General features: G+C 36.0%; 1 protein-coding gene across 1 annotated transcript in view; it reads right to left on the bottom strand.

Annotated features, from left to right (window-relative positions):
• The window catches only part of LOC116273784 (protein TOPAZ1-like), a 29,340-nt gene extending 22,923 nt beyond the window's left edge, over positions 1 to 6,417 (bottom strand). Inside the window, exons 1-3 of the mRNA XM_031663424.1 lie at positions 5,296 to 6,417; positions 3,989 to 4,163; positions 2,881 to 2,981 (exon numbers count right to left, since the gene is read on the bottom strand). Of these exons, the coding sequence (XP_031519284.1) occupies positions 2,881 to 2,981; positions 3,989 to 4,163; positions 5,296 to 5,355 (336 nt within the window). The 5' untranslated portion in view covers positions 5,356 to 6,417. The remainder of the gene's footprint in view (positions 1 to 2,880; positions 2,982 to 3,988; positions 4,164 to 5,295) is intronic.
• Positions 6,418 to 14,862: the final 8,445 nt, after the last annotated feature.

The following is a 14,862-nucleotide window of genomic DNA, read 5'->3' as shown; positions in this document are numbered from 1 at the left end:
TCCCAAAAAATTTAGACAAAGAATGATAGTGAAAAAAAGGATAAAATGGTTAGCTAAAATTCTTAATTCAGTAGACTAATTATTTCATGTATTCTACATGAAAATTACCTTCGGTTTGGACATCAGAAATTGGACATATATCACTATTTTATATCATGGGTCAGCAAGCTTTTCCTGTAAATGGCCAGACGGTAATAGTTTAGGCTTTGCAGGCCACATTTAGTCTGCTGTACATTCTTTTTGGTTGTTGTTTTTTTAAATTTATAACTCTTCAAAAATGTAAAAAAATTCTTAGCTTGGGGGCTGTACAAAAACAGGCTTTGGGTGAGTTATCACCCATGGGCCTTAGTGTACAGACCCTTGTTTTATATTCTATACTATTTGAATCAGATGCTTATTATGATGTCAAGGTACTTTCAAGATGACTGTTTAAATGAGTGCATTTTTAAAGGGATATGTTTAGTTTACTGTCAATGATTTTATTTTTACATTCAAAAAGAAATAGGTTTCATTAAAAAATTCATACTAAGGTGATACAATAATTTTCTAAATAGTTAAAATTTTTAATTAAAATAGACAAAATTAACCAATCTACCAATGTCTTAAATAATAACCAAATAAAATTAAAATATACTCTAAAATTTCAGCAAAATAAGTCTGAGTTTCTTTTTTTAAAATTTGAGATGGAGTCTATAAAGACACATGCACACGTATGTTTACTGTGGCACCATTCACAATAGCAAAGACTTGGAATCAACCCAAATGCCCATCAATGACAGACTGGATTAAGAAAACGTGGCACATATACACCATGGAATACTATGCAGCCATAAAAAAGGATGAGTTCATGTCCTTTGTAGGGACATAGATGAAGCTGGAAACCATCATTCTGAGCAAACTATTGCAAGGACAGAAAACCAAGCACGGCATGTTCTCACTCATAGGTGGGGGATTGAACAATGAGAATACTTGGACACAGGGTGGGGAACATCACACACTGGGGCCTGTTGTGGGGTGGGGGGAGGGGGGAGGAATGGCATTAAGAGATGGAGTCTTGCTCTGTCACCCAGGCTGGAGTGCAATGGTGCAATCTCGGCTCACTGCAACCTCCACCTCCGGGGTTCAAGCAATTCTCCTGCCTCAGTCTCCCGATTAGCTAGGATTACAGGCATGCGCCACCACCCCCTGCTAATTTTTGTATTTTTTAGTAGAGATGGGGTTTCACCAGGTTGGCTAGGCTGGTCTTGAACTCCTGACCTCAAGTGATTCCCCTGCTTCAGCCTCCCAAAGTGCTGAGATTACAGGCATGAGCCACTGCTTCTGGCCCAGTCTGAATTTTTATAAAGGATTTCTTGTTAGGTAGTCCTCAAATTCCCAAGCATTAAATAGTCAAGAAATTAATGCTATGACCAACCTTAAACTTGATTGTTAGAGCAGACACAAGGTACACCTTGCCCACTCCAGTCCTACCACACAGTAAGAGCTAAGCCTCCTGAAGACTTTTGAGCCTGGAGACCTTCTATACAACCATTCTAGGTTAAATTTTTTTTTCTTTTTAATTCATGAATTTTGTAGGTATACATGTACTTACATGTTATTGAACATATATATTCAATTGTGAAATAACCTCTTTATAAAAGTAGCAAGTAAAAAAAGATATTCTTTAATAGTTAATTCAATAGTGACCACACTCTCTACTCTCTATATAACTCCATCCCTCAGCACTTCCTCCCTATTTTGGATTTCCCTGTCCTCTTCTTGAACTTTATTGAGTCTATAACTCCAACTGCCACCTCAGGAATATCTAAAGAATGGTAATACAATATGGTCTTGAGTCACTAAACCACCTCTATGATAAGCTAAGCCTCAAAGTTAGACATCAAGATATACGGTATATAGTGTTCCAAGATATCCTAAGAGGTGATTTTTAAGAAGTTCTGTTAATTGTGAGTATTCTGAGTTCATCTTAAGAAATGTGTCTTGGCTGAGTGTGGTGGCTCACACCTGTAATCCCAGCACTTTGGGAGGCTGAGGTAGGTGGATCACCTGAGACCGGGAGTTCCAGACCAGCCTGACCAACATGGAGAAACCCTGTCTCTACTAAAAATACAAAATTAGCCAGGCATGGTGGCACATGCCTGTAATCCCAGCTACTTGGGAGGCTGAGACAGGAGAATCGCTTGAACCTGGGAGGCGGAGGCTGTGGTGAGCCAAGATGGCTCCATTGAACTCCAGCCTGGGCAACAAGAGCGAAACTCTGTCTCAAAAAATAAAAAAAAATTTAAAAACCCACAAACAAAGAAAGGTGTCTTGAACCCTTCTAAAATTACAATACAACTGATACTCAGGTGTTGGCAAAATAATATGAATTGAAAGTTACTTCAAATAAATATGACATTTAGCATGGGTTCTTAACCCATTTATGCCTAGTGTTACATTATTGGAACACTAAGCTTGTGGGAGTTATTTCTATCCTACTGCTCAAGGTCATCACCAAGGGCTGATTTTTCACACAAAAAAATTTGCAACCTCTGGCATAAATGGGTTAAGTGTTCTCTATACTGAGATTTTATTTATTTTTATAATAAAAATTATATTTTAAAGATGGGAATCTGTCCATGTTGCCCAGGCTGGCATCAAACTCAGCTTCCTGAGTAGCTGGGACTATAGGTACACGCCACTGCATCCAGTTTGATATTTTAAATAGTAGCCATTTGCTTAATATACCATCTAATAAATCACTCACTAGTCTGGGTCCCATTTTCTCAACTGTAATGATTATTAGCAAACTGCTAATCTTCAGGGTTAACTTACATTCTGTTCAAAATTTTAAAACTAGTACTCTCTATACCAAGCCAAGACAAAAACTTAAGGAAGTACCTTGGACCACTGCAACAGCTTGTGATAGAAGTACATAGCACTGATTCCGATTCTTCCCAGTACACCTTTATCTACTTTACTGTTTTGTGGATCTTTGCTAACTGAAACACAAATAGGCATATAAAAGAAAATAAAATAGTCACTTAAAATGACAGAAGAGGCAAACTAATACAGAATTATTGATACCACCATAAAGACCAGGTGTTGGCAAGCTGTGCCCTGTTTCTGTATAGCCTACAAGCTAACAATTGTTTTCCTGTTTTCAAAGCATCATTTAAAAAGAAAATAAAACTATGTGATAGAGATCACATGTGGTGTGTTCAAAGTCTAAAATATTGACTATCTGGCTTTTTACAGAAAAAGTTTGCCAACCCCTGATAAAGTCTACAGTAGTAAAGAGCTCAGGTCAAAAACAAAACAAATTCAAAACTATATAAATTCTGTTGACTTGTAAGAGTAGAGAGAGTAACAACTTAAATAATGCAAAAATTCAGGTGCTCCACTATAATTTGCTAGCAATAGTTTTACCAATCTGAGTGAAAAGAAAAATAAGAATATGAAACATTTGATACTAAAACACCAATTCCTGACCTTTTCCCATAATCTAACTTAACAATAAATAGATGGAAAAATTCAGAAAGAGAAGGAAGAGTGTCTGAAGCCTGCATTAATTTATCCACAACATGGAAAATATTCAAGAGTTTTACATTCTTATTTTTTTTTTTTTTTGAATTTTATGTTCTTGTTAAGAACACTGCCATGGGCCGAGCTGTGGCTTATGTCTGTAATACCAGTGCTTTGAGAGGCTGACGTGAGAGGATCCCTTGAGCACAAGAGTTCGAGACTAGCCTGGGCAATGAAGCAAGACTCTGTATCTACAAAAAACAAAAAAATTAGCTGGGTGTAATGATATGTGCCTGTAGTCCAAGCTACTAGGGAGGCTGAGGCAGGAGAAGTGCTTGAGTCCAGGAGTTTGAGGCTGTGGTAAGCTATGACCGCACCCCTGTACTCCAGCCTGGGTAACAGAGGAAGACCCTGTCTCTAAAAAACAAAAAAGAACACTGCACCATCCTCATACAAAATATTCAGGCCAATAGTTACATTTTACCTGTTTCAGCAAATTCACAAAAGGGAGTATCTGGTCTTTCATCTTCACAGTTTTTTGTGAGTGTTTCAGCAATGCAAGCACAAAATGTCTGGAAATCTGCAAATTTTTCACAGCCCATTTTTACGTTAATGTATAATTTTCCCAATTTGGTCCAGTCACCTTTTTCTTTACAATGCTATCAAAATTATTAAAAACAAAACAAAAGAGAAAGAAAAAGAATGAAAACTATGTCATTTATGCAAACATGTCTTTAGGCATTAGATATACATATTAATATGTATACCCCAATGTTTTGTGTACTAGATATACATAAATTAATATGTATATCTAATGTTTTAGGCATTAGATATACATAAATTACTGGGCATAAAATCTTCTTAGATCTTAAAACCCCATTGACAAGCATCATATCAATAACATACTATACTAGCTTTGCTTTTCTGGCTATAGTAAAGCCTCTATAAATTCCAAATAGCAATGCACATTTGTTTTAATTATCCAGGTCTTAAAGTATTTAACTGTATTTACCCCCAAACCTGAACCTGACAGTGGGGATGGATTTATGGAAAACAGAGATGAATAGCATAATTTGAACTGTCTCCACGGCAATGCATTATTTTACTACTTTTAGAAAGTGCATTTTAATGTTATCTGGCCATTTATAATTTGGGCCCACATATCGTTTTGGACACTACATTTTACAAAAGTGGCCACAAAGTGAATTTCAGTCAACTTATTATCTTTGTACAATTTCTGTTATAAACTAAAAAAGTTTTTCACATCAAAAGTCTTAAGAATATAAAAGTACTAATTAAAACCAGAGACACAATTACTACATGAATACAAAAGTGATACTAAATTTAAAAGTAAAAATCATCCTGAAGGTCCTCATTTCTTATACTCTAAATGGTTGGAGAGTTCAGTGTGATCTGGGATTTCCCCCATCATTTCATGTATTGTAGCCATCCATGACAAGTACCTCAGCTTTCTTACGCACTCAGCAAGTCTGCCCAGCCTCAAGAATTAAAAACTAAGCTCTGAATTATTATTTCACTTTAATATAATTTTGAAACTGAACAATTTTTAGAATTATTTTTAATACAGTTCACAACTCTAGAAATTAAAATGTTTGCCTTTCAAAATATTAACTTGTAAGAAAAACAAAACTTCCTTTCCTTGAACATTTTTGCTGTATAACAGCCACATTTCTAAAACTTCTCATAAAATGGGGTTATTATTCAAAACGTTTTTGTTGCTATTGATTTGCGGAGATCCCAGCAATGTATTTAAAATAATAAATGTCATACCTCTAATTTATTCAAGGCTGAATCTAAATCACACTTCCAGTTCTTTTCAAATTGCCTCATCTGTAACCTTTAACAACAGAAAAGAGTTAATTATACTATATTCACCCCTTAAAAGTCACTGCCGCTTCTACTTAATCTGTCCTACAGTTTATAAGAAACCAGAGGAAAAAATGAATGTATATAATATGCTATAAACATTCTTCAGAGCTGGAAAAAGGCAGCTATACAGACACTTACTTTATATTATTTCCTCCCCAAAACAGTAAGAAGGAAAAAGCAAATTCCACATGAAATCATACCTTCAGCCTAACTTGTACACAGAGTATGTCAAAACTTCAAAATAACTGTGACTAAAAGGAGAAAAAAAATACCAAATCCTGGCACATGATCTCTACTGCTCCTGCCCTACCCTTACTGCTCCACAGGATTTGTGGCAATCAAAGACAGACCAAACAAAAACAGAGCAAGCAAACACACAAAACCTGACGGGGAGAATTGAAGAGGGAAACTACCAGAAAGATTTAACAATGATTTAAAAATACTGCTACAAAGGCTAAGTCCACATTAAGTTTGAAAATGCTAAAACAAAACAAAACAAAACAACAAAAAAAACCATGTCTGGGTAGATCAGAACCATGAGGAAGGATTTTAAAAGTCTGTATGATTTAAAGAAGGCAATTTTTGAAATGCATAGTTTTTGGAAAAGAAAAAAAGACAAAAATGAAAGAAACACACTTTGGCAATTAGAAGAAAAGAAAAAAAAAGGCAGAGGGAATAAGAAGGTGCCATTGAACTAGGAGTATTATGTAATACCCAAATATGAGTTCATCAATTTTGGTAATTTATCTAGAGCATTAAGAAGGAAGAACATACTATCACATTTGGGATTAAGGAAAAAAAAAAACAACAATTTTCTAACTCCTTTTATGAAGCAAGTATAACTAATATTTAAACTAGATAGACAGCCTGTATGAGGTGGCTCACACCAGAAATCTCAGCACTCTGGAAGGCCGAGGTGGGCAGATCCCTTGAGCCCAGGAGTGTGAGACCACCCTGGTTACCATAGTGAATCCTACCTCTGCAAAAATTAGCTGGGTGTGGTGGGATGCACCTGTAGCACCAGCTACTTGGGAGACTGAGATGGGAGGATTACCTAAGCCCAGGAGGTCCAGGCTGCAGTGAGTTGTAACTGCATTACTGCACTCCAGCCTGGGAAATAGAGCAAGATCCTGTCTCAATCCATCAATAGTCAAACAAAAAACAATAGCTTTTATAGATACAAAAAAAATTACATAATGATACAGAAAATCTCATTTACAATAGCACCCAAAATATGAAGTACTTATACAAGGAAAATCATAAAACACTCCTGAAAGACACATTACTACCACTTGGAGTTAGGAAGTTGATACTAAATATATGGAGAAGCGTACATGCAAGAAGATCCAGGAATACACCAAAAAACGATGAAAAAGAATTATCCTTACCAAATATTAAAACATACTATTAAAGCTTCTGTAGTTACTATAGTGTGGTTCCAGTGCAGGAATAGGCAAACAGGCCAGTGGAATAAAATACAAAGTTGAGAAACAGATCCCATTGTATATGAAATTTAGTATATGATAAGGGTGGCATCTCAAATCACTGGAGGTAAATATGGACATTTTATTTTATTTTATTTTATTCATTATTTTTTGAGACAGAGTCTTGCTCTGTTGCCCAGGCTGGAGTGCAGTGGCGCTATCTCCGCTCACTGCAAGCTCTGCCTCCCAGGTTCACGCCATTCTCCTGCCTCAGCCTTCCGAGTAGCTGGGACTACAGGCATCCGCCACCACACCCAGCTAACTTTTTGTATTTTTAGTAGAGACAGGGCTTCACTGTGTTCGCCAGAATGGTCTTGATCTCCTGACCTCGTGATCTGCCCACCTCGGCCTCCCAAAGTGTTGGGATTACAGGTGTGAGCCACCACGCCGGGCCAAGATGGACATTTTAATACATGTTTTGGGAAAGTTGGATAATCATTTGGAAAAAATAAAACTGAATCAATTTCACACAACATACCCAAGAGAAAAAACTCCACGTAGATTAAAAACCTAACTGTAAAAATGAAATCATACAAGTAGTAGAAGAAAACATGTGCCAGTTTGCCTAAAACCTTCATGTAGAGAAATGATGACTCAAAATCCACATGCAATAAAACATAACCTTGACTCAAAACTGAGAAAAAAGATTGAAATATAAGGTGGCATAAAAATAAAACTTTTTGCATGGTAAAAAACACTAGAAGGTCAAAAGACAACTGACAAACTGGAAGAAAAATTGCAATATATCCTACAAAGGGTTAATACCTGTAAGAACTCTAAAAGTTTAAGAACCAAAGAACCAAAACCTAATAGAAAAAGGAGGAAAAAAAGTGAAGAGTTCACATAAAACATGTAAACATAGCCCTCAAATATATGAATAGAAAATGCTCAAATTCATTTATGAGAGAAATGCAAGCTAAAACAGCATTTGTCACCTAATAGATTAGCAAACATTAAAAAACGTTCTAATACATTATGTTAGAAAGCTAGGCTGAAAAACGCAGTCTCATATTTCTGATAGGAACACAAATGAGTACAACTATTCTCGAGGAAAATTTGGCAATACCTAACAAAAGTTATATATACTTACCTTTAAAAGTTGTAAGTTATATACTTATCTTCACAATTTTTTGACTTTTAAATAAGCTCACAGGAATTTCCAAAAATAGTACATAAAGTCCTGTGTACTCTTCACCCAGTTTTTTCCAATAGTGACATTTCATATACTACCAGGAAACTGACTCTGGTATAATACTGTTAACTACAGGCCTTATTCATTTTTTATCAATTTTTACATGTATTTGTGTGTGTGTATCTAACTACAAGTGTTCCATTTCTACAAAGGAACTTTCTCATGGTACCCTCTTATACTCATCCCCTCTCCACTGTCCCTGTCCCCTGCAACCACTAATCAGTTCTCCACTTCTTAGTTTTGTCATCTCGGGGATATTACATAAATGAAATGTATGCATTGTGTAGCATATAGTCTTTTGAGATTAGCTTTTAAAATTCAACATAATTCTCTTGAGATCAATCCAATTTGTTGCACATTTCAATAGTTTCTCCCTCTTTTTACCTCAATAGTATGCCATGGTATGTACCACAGTTTAACTATAACTATTCATTCACCTATTGAAGGATATCTGAGGTTTTTTTTTCCAGTTTCTGGTTATTACAATTAAAGCTGCTAAGAACATTTATCTATAAGTTTTTATGTGACCAAAAGTTTTCATTTCTCTAGGATAAATGCCTAGGAGTTCAATAGCTGCCTTTGGTATGTGCATGTTTAGTTTGTAGAGAAACTGTTGAACTGCTTTTCAGAGCAGCTGTACCATTTTATATTCTCACCAACAGCATATGATCCAGTTTATCCACACTCTCCCCAGCATTTGGTGTTAACACCATTTAAAATAAAATTCTATCACTCTGATAGGTGTGTGGTGATATCTCACATGGTTTTATTTTACATTTCTCTTATGGCTAACAATTTTGAACTTATTTTCATGTGCTTAGTTGCCATCTGCATATCCTCATTGGTGAAATACGTTTATGTCTTTAGCCTACTTTCTTTCTTTTTTTTTTTTTTTTTTTTGAGACAGTCTCACTCTGTTGCCCAAGCTGGAGTGCAGTGGCATGATCTCGGTTCACGGCAACCTCTGCCTCCTGGGTTCAAGTGATTCTCCTGGAGCCTCAGCCTCCTGAGTAGCTGGGACTACAGGCATGTGCCACCATGCCTGGGCAATTTTTGTATTTTTAGTAGAGATGGGGTTTTACCATGTTGGCCAGGCTGGTCTCAAACTCCTGATCTCAAGTGATCCGCCCACCTCAGCCTCCCAAAGTGCTGGGATTACAGACGTAAGACATGGTGCCCAGCTCCCATTTTCTAATAGTATCATTTGTTTGTTTATTATTGAATTTTGAGACTTTCAAAATATATTCTCAGCTGGGCACGGTGGCTCATGCCTGTAATCCTAGCAGTTTGGGAGGCCGAGGTAGGTGGACCATGAGGTCAGGAGTTTGAGATCAGCCTGGCTAACATGGTGAAATCCCGTCTCTACTAAAAATACAAAAATTAGCTGTGCATGGTCGCACACATCTGTAATCCCACTACCCGGGAGGCTGAGGCAGGAGAGTAACTTGAACCCAGGAGGTGGACGTTGCAGTAAGCTGAGATTGTGCCACTGCACTCCAGCCTGGGTGACAGAGCAAGACTCCGTCTTGGGGAAAGAAAAAAAAACATATATATGTTTTATATAATTATATATATTATATATAATATATATAATATATATACAATATATAATAGACATACAATATATATGTATTACATATAATATATACAATATATTATATATAATATATGTTATATAGAGAGAGGTTTCCAAATTTTCCCCTATTTTTTCGTAAAAGTTTTATAGTTTTTTGTTTAAATTCATGATTCATTTTGAATTAATTTTTGTATAAGGTATAGGGTTTGGGTCAAAGTTTTTTGTTTTTTACTATGGCTGTTCAATTGCTCTAGCATCATTTGTTTAAAAACTAGCTTTCTTCCATAAAATTGCTTTTGTACCTTATAAAATCAATTGAACATATTAGTAGTGGTTTATTTCTGGATTCCCTCTGTTCCTTTGATCTATGTGTCTCTCCCTCCATACAATAACACACTTTCTTAATTACTTGATTACTGTTAGTACGTCTTAAAACATTAAGTAGAGTGAATCCTTTTACTTTATCCTATTCTTTTTTTCTTTTTTGAGACAGGGACTCTATCTGTCACCCAGGCTGGAGTGCAGTGGTGCAATCACAGCTCACTGCAGCCTCTAACTCTGGGGCTCAAGTGATCCTCCCACCTCAGCCTCCCAAGTAGCTGGGATTACAGGTGCGCGACACTATGCCCAGCTAATTTTTTGTAGAGATGGGGTTTCACCATGTTGCCCAGGCTGGCCTTGAACTCCTGGGCTTAAGTAATCTGCCTGCCTCGCCCTCCCAAAGTGCTGTGATTACAGGTGTGAGCCACTGCATCCAGCCTATTCTTTTTTAAAAGTTGTCTTAGCTGTTCTAGTTCTTTTACCTTTGTACATAAATTTTAGAATATATGTTTTTATATCTACAAAAAAATTTTGCCGGAGGGATTCTGGTAGGAATTGAGTTAAACCAATGGATGAAATTTCGGAGAACTGACACTTTTATTAAGTTTCCCAATCCATGAATGTAGTATGTCTATTTATTTAATTCTTCAGTTTCTTTCATCAGCATTTTGTAACTTTCAGCATATAAGTTTAGCATGTGTTCAGTCAGATTTTTACCTAATTTTTGTTTTTAGCCATTGTAAAGATACTGTTTTAAATGTTGGTTTCCCTAGTTCGTTTTCAGTATATAGAAATATGGTTGATTTTTTTGTTGATGTTTATGCTGCAACCTTGCTGCACTCATTAGTTCTAGGAGAGTGTTTTGTTTTGTTTTTTTGGTACATTCCTTGGCATATATGTAGAAAATGTCATCTGCAAATATGGACAGTTTTATTTCTTTACTTCCAATCTGTATGCTAGCTATTTCCATTTCTTGCCTTACACTGGCTAAGATTTATCATAGTATGTTGAATGAGAGTGGTATCAGTGAACATCCTTGCCATGTTCCCAATCTTAGGAAGAAGCATCCAGTCTTTCATCTGAATATAATATTTGCTGTAGGTTTCTTACAGATACTCTTTGTGAAGTTAAAGAATTTCTTCCTTTATTCATAATTTGCTGAGTTTTAAAAATAATGCATGGATACTGCATTTTGTCAAATGATTTTCTGAACTGAATAATCATGTGGCTTTTCTTCTTATACTGTAGATATGATGAATTACGTTGATTGATTTTCAAATATTGAACCATCTTTGCATTCTTGGAATAAACCCTATTTGGTCATGGTGTACAATTCTTTTTACAAATTCCTGGATTCAATATGGTAATATTTTACTGAGAATTTCTGCATCAAAGCTCAGGAGAGATAACACTAATTTGTAATTTTATTTTATTTTCCTTTTTTTTTTTTTTTTTTGAGACAGACTTTCACTTTTGTCCAGGCTGGAGTGCAATGGTCCAATCTCAGCTCACTGCAACCTCCGCCTCCCAGGTTCAAGGGATTCTCCTGCCTTAGCCTATCAAGTAGCTGGGATTATAGGCATGCACCACCATGCCCAGCTAATTTTGTATTTTTAGTAGAGATGGGGTTTCACCATGTTGGTCAGGCTGGCCTCAAACTCCTGACCTCAGGTGATCCACCCGCCTCAGCTTCTCAAAGTGCTAGGATTACAGGTGTGAGTCACCGTGTCCAGCTGTAGTTTTTTTTTTTTTTTTTTTTTTGCGTATTCTGTGTGTCTGGTTTTTGTGTCTGGGTAACACTGGTATCAAAATATGCTGGTAAATGTTCCCTCCTTTATGTTTTCTGGAAGAGACTGCATAAATCCATGCTGATTCTTCTTTGAATGACTGGTAGAATTGTCCAATGAAACTATCTTGCCCTTGAAATGTCTTTTTCGGAAGCTTTTAAATGATGGACTAAATTTCTTCCATAGTTATAAGACTATTTAGATGATCTAGTTTATATTGCATCAACTTTGTTTTTTTGTGGTTTTTAAGGACTTGCTCCATTTCATCTATGTTGCTGAGTTTATATCAAGTTGCTCAAGGCAATCCCTTATTATCACTTTAACAGCTGCAGTAACTGCACTGATAACCCTGGTCTCATTCCTGGTAATTCATGTCTTCATGTCTGCTTTTTTTTTTTAGTCTTGCTAAGAGGCTTGTTAATTTTATTGATCTTTTCAAAGAAACAGCTTTTTGTTTCATTGATTTACTTTTTGTTTTCGGCTTCATTGATTCATATTCTTACCTTTATTGCCTTTCTTATGCTTGCTTTGAGTTTATTTTGCTCTTATTTTTCCTTGTTTTGTGAGGTGGGAGCTTAGAATATTGTGTAACGGATTTTCCTCTCAGGATTGCTTTATCTGCATCCCCAAGTTGTGATTTATTTTCATTTTTATTCAGTTCTAACAGTTCACTTAGTTTTGAGACTTTCTCTTCACATGTGGATTATAGAGAAGTGTGTTGTTTAATTTCCAAGTGTTTGGAGATTTTCCTATTATACCTCCATTGTTGATTTCCAGTTTGATTCTATTACAGTCAAATAATGTACTCTGTATAGTTTTAATTGTTTTAAATTTTTTGAGGTTTATGATCCAGGATATGGTCTACCTTGCTGAATGTTCCATAGATGCTTGAAAAGAATATGTATTCTGTTGTTTTGGGGTACAGTGTTCTATAAATGTCTATTAAATCCTGTTGATTGATGGTGGTATTTAGTTCTACATCCTTGCTGATTTCCTAGTATTTCTATCAATTATTGAGAGAGGGATATTGAAGTCCCCAACTATAATTATAGATTTGTCCATTTCTCCTTTCAATTCTATAATTTTGTTTCATGTATTTTGAAGCTGTTTTTTTGGTGCATATACTTTGTAACTGCTATGTTTTCTTGGCGTATTGATCATCTTATTATGTAGTGTCCCTCTTTGTAACTGTAATTTTCTTTGCTCTGAAGTCTATTTAATTTGTTATTAATATAATCACTCATGCTCCTTTTCAAACTGTTTGCATGGTATGTTGTTTCAACTACCTATATCCTTATAATGGAAGTTAATTTCTTATAAAGGGCATATAGTTATACTTTTATATGTATTCTGCCAACTGCAATCCTTTAATTATTGTATTTAGAACATTTACACAAACAGTGTATCTTGGATATCACTCTAAATAAATTCATAGAGAAATTCTTCATTTTTTTATGGCTTGATTGTGTGGATATACTATATTATTCGTCTACTGTATTGGTATTTATATTGTTCCTAATATTTTGCAAGTATAAACAATGCTGCAATGAATAACCTTGGGTGTGCATATGTTTGTATTGACAGAGGTGTATTTTCAGGGTACATTTGTAGAATTGGGATTGCTGAGTCAATAGGTAAGTGTACTAGAGCAACAACTAAAAATATGTATATACAAAGAGAGATGCTAAAAAACTATAGCTAATCAGAATGGAATTCTAAAAAATGTTCAAGTACTCCCCACAGGAAAATAGAAAAAGGGAAACAGGAGATAAAAAGTAAATAATAAAGTTGCACACTTAAGCTTCAACATTTCAATACTCACTTTAAATGTAGAAGTTTTAAAATAATCGCTGAATGTTAAGAAATTTCCTAGGTTATAGGCACATATAAATTCTCACTAATGTCCTGAATATAAATGTTAAAATTCTTTCTAGCAGCCTTATCTTCTGTGAAAGTCTTTCAAATGAACTGTAAACTAGCCAATTAAAAATATAATCAAAATCAAAATATAAATGAGTATTAAAATTCATTTGACTACTGTGGGATGCTGAAGCAGGCAGATCACTCGAGCTCAGGAGTTCGAGACCAGACTAGGCAACATGTTGAAATCTTGCCTCTGAAAAAAATACAAAAAAAGTTAGCTAGGGCATGGTGGCACGTGCCTGTAGTCCCAGAGAGTTGGGAGGCTAAGGTGGGAGAATTGCTTCAGCCTGAGAGGTTGAGGCTGCAATGAGCCATGAGCCATGATTGCACCACTGCACTCCAGCTTGGGAGACAGAGGGAGATACTGTCTCAAAGAAAAAAAATAACTGCCTAGTGCAGAATAGGGTGATTATTTCAAAGAGTCAAGAAAATTCAAACACAAAATAACACATACTATCTTCTTTTTCTTTTGCCTTGGAGCTGGGTTCACATGCTCAATTACGATCTAAACTCCTTAACTATCCAGTTATTATCCTACTCTCTCAAAACTCTCCATCATCAAATAGGTCACCAATGTTAATACCTCTTAAAGAATACTATATACAGTTATGCATCATTTGATGGGTATATGTCTTTTTTTTTGAGACAGAGTCTTGCTCTGTTGTCCAGGCTGGAGTGCAGTGGCATGATCTTGGCTCACTGCCACCTCTGCTTTCCAGGTTCAAGCGATTCTCCCACCTCAGCCTCCTGAGTAGCTGGGATTACAGGCGTGCACCACTATACCCAGCTGATTTTTCTATTTTTTGTAGAGATGAGGTTTCACATGTTGGCCAGGCTAGTCTCAAACTCCCAACCTCAGGTGATCCACCTGCCTCAGCCTCCCAAAGTGCTGGGATTACAGGCGTGAGCCACTGCACCAGGCTGGGGATATGTCCTCAGAAATGTGTCTTTACCTGATTTCATCTTTGTGTGATCACCATAAGGGTGTACTCACACAAACCTAGATGGTACAGCCTACTATTCACCTAGGCTATATGATATAGCCTGTTGCTCCTAGGCTACCAACCTGTACAGCATGTTATTGTACTGAATACTGTAGGCAACTGTAACACAAACTGTAGACTTTACAAATACTATATACTTAGGCTACACTTAATTTAGAAAAAAAGTTTTTCTTTCTTCAAT

This window comes from Papio anubis, chromosome 2 (assembly GCF_008728515.1).
Source record: "Papio anubis isolate 15944 chromosome 2, Panubis1.0, whole genome shotgun sequence".
Classification (NCBI taxonomy): Eukaryota; Metazoa; Chordata; class Mammalia; order Primates; family Cercopithecidae; genus Papio; species Papio anubis.
Note: the sequence above shows the minus strand (reverse complement) of the source record. Positions and strands in the feature narration are given on the sequence as shown.